General features: G+C 34.5%; 1 protein-coding gene across 3 annotated transcripts; it reads right to left on the bottom strand.

Annotated features, from left to right (window-relative positions):
- Positions 1 to 2358: 2358 nt before the first annotated feature.
- Positions 2359 to 10333, bottom strand: LOC103502217 (C2 and GRAM domain-containing protein At1g03370). 3 transcript variants are annotated; one of them, XM_017047686.2, is made up of 10 exons: positions 9451 to 10333; positions 7900 to 9141; positions 7640 to 7822; positions 7200 to 7489; positions 6986 to 7102; positions 6611 to 6873; positions 3773 to 3944; positions 3302 to 3574; positions 2986 to 3194; positions 2359 to 2898 (listed from the first exon to the last, which is right to left on the bottom strand). In XM_017047686.2, exons 1-9 carry the CDS (start codon positions 9818 to 9820, stop codon positions 3003 to 3005), a joined length of 3102 nt encoding a protein of 1033 aa, XP_016903175.2. In that variant the 5' UTR covers positions 9821 to 10333; the 3' UTR covers positions 2359 to 2898; positions 2986 to 3002. The 3 variants fall into 3 exon arrangements, with proteins under 3 accessions (XP_016903175.2, XP_008464294.2, XP_008464295.2); XM_008466072.3 differs by having other exon boundaries at positions 2359 to 3194; positions 9451 to 10329; XM_008466073.3 differs by having other exon boundaries at positions 2359 to 3194; positions 9458 to 9606.
- Between the last annotated feature and the right edge of the window lie 235 nt (positions 10334 to 10568).

Below are 10568 nucleotides of genomic sequence, written 5' to 3'. Positions count from 1 at the left end.
TGATGTTTTCTGCCCAGCAAGAAGCAATATTTGTTGATATGCATCGAACATTGAAGTATGGTAATAGTGACATTTTTTACCCATCAACTATTCTTTAAAAAGGTTAAGAAATCTCTTTTCATTGATGTGTGTTGCTCATCCACTATTATCTTTTTATTGATGCTTTCTAAATATCAACTAAAATCATTTGCTAACGTTTTTTATCCATCAACTATACCAATTTTAAAAAATAAAAAAAAATATATGGGTCATTAGGACCCTCCCAAATATGTAACATATAATCAACTCCAAATAAGTTTTTAACCTGAAATTTGTATCTGTATCGAGAAGTAACTCAGATACCTAATTTGTACTTTTTCTACAAACATGCAAATAACAAAATACGCAAAATCCACGTACATACAACCAAAACCAACTTCAAACAGTTCCTGCAAAATATAAATAATTATAGAACGTGTACAAGTTTGCCACAACTCTTTTCCAACAATACCAAATTTTCAAAACATGCACAACTCCATATCTAAAATCAATATCATTAGATCATATAATTGAAACACAAGTAACAAATATTTCATAAACTTCAACGAATAAACCAAGTAATTTTTATTAATCAACTGTAAAACAACGTTACTACAAAGAAGTAGTATGGAAGAATTTCAATCATAAATAAGACATAACATCTCCAATCAAATATCCTAAATTAATACATATTAGAACTATTGGTTCATCGTTGTAACAAGCATGCATCATATGTATTGTCCTAGAAAGTCACAATAGTCAGACTCTCACCTCATCTAATGTTGCAAACAAATAAGTAAATAAAATTTATCAACAAAATTGTACTAAGTGTAAACATTATTGTTAATGAAGATACAGTCTAAGAAAATTCATGCCATGTGTGTAATTATTTTACAAAAAGAGGAAAATTCAAATAAAACATAAAAACTAATCTTTTCCTTACAAAGCATACAGTTAACTATCGTCATTCTTCAATATGAAATATCATTGAAGTTGTTTTGGTGTGTTTAAGGATCGATTTCCTATTCTTAAGTAAATGCCTCCTTACATGATAAACACACAAAAATACATATCATATCGATAGCATGTTGCACAATTCATAATTATATTATATTGAATGATCGTTAAAATAATCTATTGATGACTTTAGCAATGAATCAATGACCATTGAAAATACACAAAATTTTTCAAAGAATTTGTAGAGTGATATAATTGAATTAAATGTGAGTCATCAACAACTAAGAAAAATAGCTTAGGTGAGAGATGATGTTGTTAATCAAATTTGGACAACATTTGAAGGATAGATACAATTTTGTTATTGTTTTTAGTTAAGCACTAAAACTTATTTGTATTAAAAGATATGAATTTTTTATAATTTCATTTTTTATGTTTAATATAGGACATTTTTTTTTGAAATTTAAAAAGAAAAATAAATTATTTATACTTTACAGAAAAGACCTCCTAAAAGATAAAAATTCCTTGCACTTTATTTTTTTATGAAGGGTAAATATTTTTGTCAATTTTGCTATTTTTGACAAATTTTCTACTTTTATATATTATATTATTTAAAAAAAAAAGAAACAAAAAATAAGAAACGGTTATCAAACACATTTCTATTTTTATTCTTTTTTTTCAAAAAATGGGAAACAAAAATAGTTATTAAACATATTCATGTTTCTTGCTCTAAAAAAAGAAAAAATATGGAATGAAAAATAGAAAACAAGTAACAAAAATGTTGTCAAACAAGGAAGAGGGTAAACTGAAAAAAGGTATGACATATCTTGTTGTATTATATGGATAATGGTAAAATGGTAAAGTTTATCACTGATATATTTATTACTCACTCATAGACTATGACAGTCCATTAATATGCTAATAGACTCGTAAAAGTATATAAGAGGTATCAATGATAAAATTATAAGCACATTGACTATTTTTTATCATAAAATGTGACGTTAATAGACTTAGAAAAACTATATGTGCAATTTTGTTGTACTGCTATAGTAACAATATTAAGAATAAAAGTAGTTTGTTGCATATAATTTGCAATACAATTAGATTAAGCATCTTTCATCAAAATTAAATTGCATGATTTCAAATCATAGATTTAGCAATTACAGAATGCATGTAAACAAAAATAAAAGCAATAAACTAGAGACAACCTTTTACATTACTACTGGTGGAATACGATTCACCTGTAATAAACGTCGCCTAAGTTCCATTTTACATAGCCTAAATGGCCACAGTTTTGCAGATCCAACAGAAATTAAACATCCCAAAAATCAAAACAAAGCAACAGCAAAAAATCACCAAGTCCTCATCCCTACAAATGACTCAATATTTATCAATCAAAAAATGGAACTCGTATTATATCGTTAGGCCATGCATAGTTTATACATCGAATCAGCATTCTGTCTCATATACAACTGTAAAACCAACATGAGACTTCTACATGATGATTCCAACACCTGCTAGTAGGTCCTGCCTACCAATGAATAATTACAAAACGACCTATACATATTAAAAAAACTAATCAATCTGAGTATAAACTAACCGACAAAGAATCTGACTCTGCACATCACTGGACTATTATTATATGTTCTTAATTACCTATTCCGTCCTCTATTCTCCCATGAAGAGGCGCTTCTGAATTTCAAGGCAGCAACTCTATGCAAACGTACCACCAGCTTCACTTCAAGCTTATCGAGATCGAAAACCAGGTTTACAGAGATCAAATCAAGCGCCATTCCAGAATCTGTTCAATCATTTTTTCAGCCTTCTGAATAACCAAGTATTGTGGCAAGAAAATTAGAGCTTTCAATACAAAACACAATGGTGTAGTCGCCATTGCCAATCAAGCTCCAATCAGCAAGACATTTGCTGAAAAAAGAAGCAGAATATCACCCATCATTAAAGCACCAGCTCCTCTAAGTACATAAATCTCGATGTACATGTACATAGCAATACATTAAATCCAAGCATTATCATGTTGCAGATTCATTCTCAACGAGTCCATAAGTTACTTTCAAACGATCTTGTAGATTTTTCAGGATGTTCTTTGTCATCCTTTTCTGATGCTTAGTGCTTTTCTGCCAGGCCATTCCAAAGGATACTAGTACGCTACAACATCCCTTCAACTTAGAAGGTAGATCCTCAATTTGATATCTAAGGTGAACCTGCAACCGAAGATGCATTAAACCAATGGATGAGCACAAAAGTTTTTCAACCTGTGTATTGAGACTAAATTTTAGTTAAGTAAAAACAAATTGCTCAATATTCATACATTGAAATAGTCGCCTAGGGGAACTCCATGAAGTGTCAAGACCTCTTCAACCAACCAACCATTTTTATTGGGAAGTGAGTGTCTTTGCTGTGTACTTGTCACTTCAACTCTATAGTGGGAGATACGCTTGTCAAAGACATAATATATTTGTCTTTCATAGACATTCTCCTTCTCTGATTCCCATGGAGTAAATGAATAATTAAGACAACCAGCTTTCTCCATAACTTTGCGTTCCAAATCCGCCCCATTGAATAGCTCCATAGCAAAGTTGGTCTGAAAGCACCAGCATAAATAATACAAGATAAAATAAATATAGAGCAATAAAATTGATGTATAAACGTGATAACAATGAGTAACGAGTATATTAATAATTTAGTAGAATGAACAATATAAAAACAAATATGATAATATACTAATAAGCAACTGAAGTTCATTAGCATAAATTAACAGAGAGAGTGAACGAGAGCTTACAGGAACAGAAAGAGTGGTTGAGAGAACCTCAGACATACTGACTTCACTGGGACCCAAAAATGATCCACTCTCTTCGGTCTGCAAGCAGCCTTTGGCTTCAGATTCTTCTTCAACTATTCGCACTTTCTGCTCTGGACTCAAAGATCTAGCCTTCCAGAGAGCCATGATTGTCCTATAAATCAATCAGAGTTAAATATTTTTATCAACGGAATTAGTTAGACAAGCTATTGGAACTTTGTTTCTAAATGCAAGAATATAAAGATTGCTTCCCAAAAAATTTGAGGTGGTAACAATACGAATGTTCGGTTTCGGGAAGACCCTATTAGTCTTGTCAAGGGTGTGAAAATACTTGAGAGCGTATTAAGCACAGTTTCTTTCATCATTTGCCATAATCATTTTGTCTTCATGAGGAATATACTAACTATGGGTTCAATCCTAATGGTAAAACCAGATAGTTAATTATAACCTAAGAAAAATGGAGTAATGGTTGTAAAAATAAATTTGGTGAAGCAGAAGCCTGTGATAACGTATAATGGGATTTTCCATCTTCGGATTCTATGGAAGAAAGAAAATAAAAGTCCACTTCTCGGACAGAGAGCTGCATCTGCAATACCACAAACTGGCTTAGCTTTTATATCACTATACAGGAAAAAGAAAACTGAAGTCAGAGTAAAAGCCATCCAGGGGTTGAGGGAAGCGATCCACTCTTCACTTTTCTATTTTAGGTAGCTTTTATCTTGAGCCTATTTGAAACATGGGCAGATGGCTAAAGTTTGCAAATTGGCAGAAGCAGTACGGAGGATTATTTTATGTTCTTAAAGCACACACAAGCTTGCTTCAGCTGGCAACAGGGTGAAAATAACTCCGGTCTGTGATCTAGCCAACAGGAGATAAAATCAGGCAACAAAACTCCAGTAAACTGATGGATACTGGCCTCTAGGCTCTAAACAATATGGGAATGCTGCTTCAAAGAGAATCCAAGAACACTAGAAAAATGTCTCCTTCAGTAGGTGGCTGTCTTACTCTAGTTTGATCCATACTTTCCACTATTTCTCTTTCTTTAAGAATTTCTGAATCAAGAAATTTGAGGATGTCTTTGTTTGGTTTCAGTTTTACAACCACCAAAGTTTGGAGATACATTAAATATGTATAATGTTTACCTCTCATAAGTGTAAAAGATGAGTGAAGAATAATAATTGATATCATATAAAGGAGTAATGTTCCACGTGGCAATAATCATGTCTTCTAATGGAAATAATTTTTAGGAGAACAAAGAACAAAGCTCTGGCGGCAAAGCAGCAACAGTAACAGAAAAAAAAAATCATTAGACAAGAACAGGAAGGGAAGGTGGATTTGAGGCTTCTTCGCTTAAAGAGGCAAGGCATAAGCCTTGAGACCATACGAGTACTCCATCAAGGTTTTCTTATGCACCACACTTTCACTGAAAAAGAATGAAAGAATACAAAGGAACAAACAAAAAACCAATCCCGCAGAAATAGAGAATCCAACTAAAGAAACTCCAGTCAAGCAAACTAAGCAAACTAAGACCTAAAGGATATGGATATCTACAAAAATAGTTGGTCATCAACACCAAGAAAGAAACATAGAACCTAAAGCACCCCTCCAATCCATGATTGGATGACTAAGGTTATGGTTAATATCATATCAGTATTACCTCAAATAAGGTCATCAGTTTTTCAATTTTCTGTCCACAATGTTTCCATTTAAGCCTTGTGGTAGAACAAAGTACTGACAGGCTATATAATACTACAACTTAAGTTGTATTATACATGCATTGTACTTTAAGAGGGTGTTTGGTTCAAGTTGACTTGAGTTGGTAATTATTATAGGAGAGTTGACAGGAATAATGAGGTGAGAAATATAAGTTAAACACAAATAACAAGATGAGAAATGTGGGATAACACAAACAACGAGGTAATAAACTTCTTGAGTTGTTGGTGAACCCAAACGGTGGATGAGTTTTTTTTTACCCACCCACCTCAATTAGATGTTGGTTCTGCATTGTGTTCTTAAAATCCTTTTAGCATTCCTAATGATTCTTCCCTTTTATATAATCTACTCCCGTTTCTTGAATATGTGGTTGAAGGTGATTTTGGAATTGTAACTTCTAAGGTAGCTCCTCTTGCACTGCACCCAATCCAGATGGAGATCAGAACATCCCCAAACACCAAATTGGTACAATCTTGAGCATCTAAGTTCTTTATCCAATTATCAGTGTTTAAAAGACGTCCATATACTAATAAAGTCCCTCCTTACCAATTATTAACTAAGCAAAGGTTCAAATTTATCCTTAAATTACTAAACAAACAAATGAACGACAACTAAACCAATTCAGTAATCTAACATAACAAACTAACTACTGAAATCATAAACTCAGAGCCAAAATTTCAAAAGTATCATAATCCTACTACAACATCCTGCACAGTCCAAAGCTTTCGATCTCAAGTGAAAAATACTTTAGCAACAAAACACTTCCCGTCAACTTGAAAATTGATCTTTGAAGGAGTAATCCACAATGTTTTCCCCTACTTTAATCTAAACTTCAAATTTCTCCACCAAACTAAAGCCATGGGAGGTGCATTCAACGAAAGCCCCCAAAAACATCTATCAAGGCTCCAAACGCAACCAAGATCCATAATGTAAGGGGAAAATTTCTGCATAAGAATTCAAGTGTGTATTTCTAGAAGAAGAGAGGCAAATAGCCCCATTTGAACCTAGAAAATGAGAAAGTACAAGTACAAAAAGAAAATAATAGACAAAACGGTCACAGGAGTAGAAAATCAAATGAACTGAACTTGCAACAGAGTGTGAAATTACCTATGTGCTACACCAAACGATACAAAGGAATGGAAATGGAATTTCAGCCTGCCTTCCTCATCTAGTGTCTTTGCACCATTCCTTGCATCCAAGCCTCTACCTGCTCGGAGAGTTATAACAATAATTGGACTGCCCATTGATGAAAGAGTTGGAGCAGCAACTTGAATATCCTCAATGTCCTCCCACAGGAAAAAGAATTTGGTCTTGTGCCCAAATATATTTGCATGGAAACCTATGACTCTAGCTGACAGGAAGATGCGCCCCTGGACACAGCAACTAAATATTAGATGAAATTCATGAGCTATAATTTTCATTGCTGGATGAAAAGAAAACAAACAATAACATGAAATTTAATTAACTAAATCACTAAAGCACCTGAATCGGCATCTTTCGTTTCAAATGACAAGTAAAGTCATTAATAAGAAATTCTTCAGCTGGAAGCCCAAATAGTTTCTGGAAGGCTGAATTTGACTGAGGAGAACGCAAATTGATCTACAATTAATTTTAACTAAAGTTGTTAGTATATAAATGGAGTGTGAGATATCCAATCAAGAATATAAATTCTAAAGTAGGATGCTAGGCCATGTACCTTTTTTCCAACCTCCTTTTCCATTTTACTTAAGTACTCTTTAACAATATTTACATGGCTGCCTCTCGTATTATCCAGAAAAATTCTCAAGTGCAATTTGGATTGACAGGTCTGAGCCAACTTCCCCTGAAGGGGTACCCATATGTCAGCCAAATCTGATATACTAGTCCTGAGGAAATTAATCTCAGCATATCCTAAAGATGTAGCCTCATCAAAAGGCCCATCAAAATCATAAACTTCAACACCCAACACAGAAGGAGGTTCATCCATTGCATCAAATTCAAAAATTTCTGAAAGAAACACAAGGTCTCTGTAAGAACACTAGTCTGAATCAAGTATAAATTTAAGACATTAATTTCTACAACAAAAATAGATTTCCCTGCTCTTATTGGAGACCAAGGTAGAACTAACAGATATCTAACATATTAAAAAATATATACCATTCCATTGAGGATCAGACTTTTGGAACTTGATTGAGCTGTTTTTAGTTTTCCCATTACATGTAAACACCACATATGGGTCAGATAACCCACTTGAATCCACTGCAGCTAAACTACACCCTTCAATCAGAGCAACAGTAAGCAACCATCCATCTCCCTGTGCTTTGATTCCATGATCACTTCCTGTTATAAAAAAGGCACTGCAGTCAGATAGAGCTTGTAGTAACAAACTGACAGCATATGTTATACGCTGAAATTACCTGTTTGCTGTCTGGCTCGCATGAAGCGTGAAATCAACCCCAAAACACGTTCACCCTGCAGAACCAGGACGCCACACACAATGAATTCACCTATTGAATCAGGTAGGTCGAGCCCTACAAATTCAAGGCCCTGAATCGTGCTAGGTGCAGCCAGCCAAATGTGTACAAGCACGTACAAAGCCATAAAAGTAGTGAACACAACAGTGCAATTAGCAAAATATTGTACAGCAAGTTTAAAGGTCGACTGTGGTGGTGGTGCCTCCAACGATGCCAAAGCCTGTTCCTTATTTGACCCAATACTTTTCTGATCAACTGGAGGAACAATTTGAGATAACAAACTAGCATACTGGTCAAAATTGTCCTTTATACCTTGCCTGGCTCCATTCTCTATCATTCCTTTCATCATAGTGCTCTGCAGAAAATTCATTCGCCATGAAATTACCAGTCGTGAAGATTTCTCTTCTGACGGAAGCTCAGGACCAGGTGTTATGCAGTAAAGTATCTCTACTTTGAATGTGTTCCCATACATTACATCTGGAGTGCTGACAACAGCTAGAACTGCATAAACATTTCCGTCAGCTTTTAGGTACGATTGTTCCTCAAATGCTTTGACAGCTTTGATTAGTTTTGTTGGAGCCTTAAGATATGATACTGTTCTCTTTAAGCTTTCACCACCATTCTCAAATTTCCAATTTCCAAGTTGCAGTTCTGTAGTACCCTGAAGGTCAGCCAAAGATTGTAGAAAACTTGAAGCTGATGAAAAGAGTAGAGAATTAAGGTCAGAGGGTGAAATGGCATACAATTGATCGACCATTATTCCTGGAAAATTTGAGGGGGTTTCAGTTTCTTGATCTTTTGACTCCAATACTTTTACTGCTTCTTCAAATGTGGCCATAGAAGTTTGATCTTCTGATTTGACTTCCAAAATTTCAGACGGAGGGATTTCAGATATATCTGACAGCTCAGTAGCACGAGAAGAAACTGACGAAGCAGAATCTACATTTTTTTGAAAAATTTGAGCAATACGACCAGCAAAGGTCTTCTGCTGAGAAGATCTCTGTTCCTTCAACGAACTTTCTCTTTGCCTCACTGGAGATGGAGAACTAGATTTGCCACTATGAGACCTTGGCGGTGAACCCATTATTTCATCACTAGAAGCCTTTGGATAAGAGACGTGACCATTGGAATTGAAGTCTACAAATGCATTGGTTTGAGAAAAACTTATAGCAAGAAGAATTTCACCTGCCAACATTAGAACAAACAATTTCACTTTCTCAACTTCTTATCGGAACAACAACATTTCATCACAACAAAATCAACATTGATCACGGAGAATTTCATCACAACTCCGGCAACACAAACCATCACACATAATGGAATTAACTTTAAATCATGTATTGCACTTCAATGTTTTATATAAAAGAATAATGTAAGTAACAAACCCTTTATCCTGTAACAATTTCACCAGAAATAAGAAAAGAAAAAACGATCGTAAACTTAAACCCAAGGGACGAGGATACATGAAAACTATATAAGGAGAACACAACATACCACAAACCTTCTGCTTGGACCTTTTGCTTTTGGGTTGAATAGAATGCCAAGTAGTGCCAAGGGAGCCATTATCAGAATTAAAAGCCCGGGAAATGGGTATCTTAACCTGTCCAACAAAATCATCATTGAAATACTTATCTTCATCCAAGACAGAGATCATTAGTTCTTCATCAAGATCATCGACCCGGAAGCTAAACTCTTCACCCCAAGTTGGATTTAAGGTCTTCTTAACCACCTTGGTCCTGAACCTCTGCTTACCAAGTTGCAACCGAACATAGGGATCACTTAACCCATTGAGATCGGTTGGTGGTAAATTCCGAGCCTCGATTACACGAACAGTAAGCTTCATATTCTTATACCCAGAACACATAGAAATCCAGTTTTAAACCCAGAAAGCAAGGAAACAGAAAAATCAATAATACTGAGAAAGAAGAGGTGGGAATGAAACAAAATTGAAATGGGGTATGAAGATATGTGATGATCCAACTAAAACAATGACAAAAGGTGCAAGAAAAGAGAAGATTGTTGAGAAAAAGAGGAAAAGAGTCGGAAGTTGGAGGAGTTGGAAGTGAGGAAGACCGCGCAAATAGGAAATGCGCGTATACGGATATACCATAGCACTCCTTCTTTTTCCATTTCGTCTTTTCTCTTTCTACCTTTTCGCATGCAGATTAGGCTCCAGCATTGACTTTTCTTTCTCACATTCAATTTCTACGCATATTTATATTGACGATCCATAAACAAATGCAACCAAACTAACCTTTTTCTTCTGCAAATTGTTTATCCTTCAGCGCCAAACCCCAAATTTGGGGTTCATTAGGGTTCTTTTTCTCTAACCTTGCGCTTATTTCATTCTCTTCGTTTCCTTCTTTCTTTTTCTTTCTTACTAATTAATGCTTGTGGGGATAAAAACTTAGCTTTTGATTTTAGTTAAATACTTTAAATTCCATTTTCTATATCCAAACTAAATAATTTTCATTTATGAATTCAATTAAATTTCATTCTAGAAGCGTAGAAGTTAAATTTAGATATAAAAATTTTAAAGTAGAAGGAAATATAGCTTAGTGGTAATTGACTCGACCTATCTTAGAAAAGAAACTTTTGATCTCCTTCCTAAC

Source organism: Cucumis melo, chromosome 12 (assembly GCF_025177605.1).
Source record: "Cucumis melo cultivar AY chromosome 12, USDA_Cmelo_AY_1.0, whole genome shotgun sequence".
Lineage (NCBI taxonomy): Eukaryota > Viridiplantae > Streptophyta > Magnoliopsida > Cucurbitales > Cucurbitaceae > Cucumis > Cucumis melo.
Note: the sequence above shows the minus strand (reverse complement) of the source record. Positions and strands in the feature narration are given on the sequence as shown.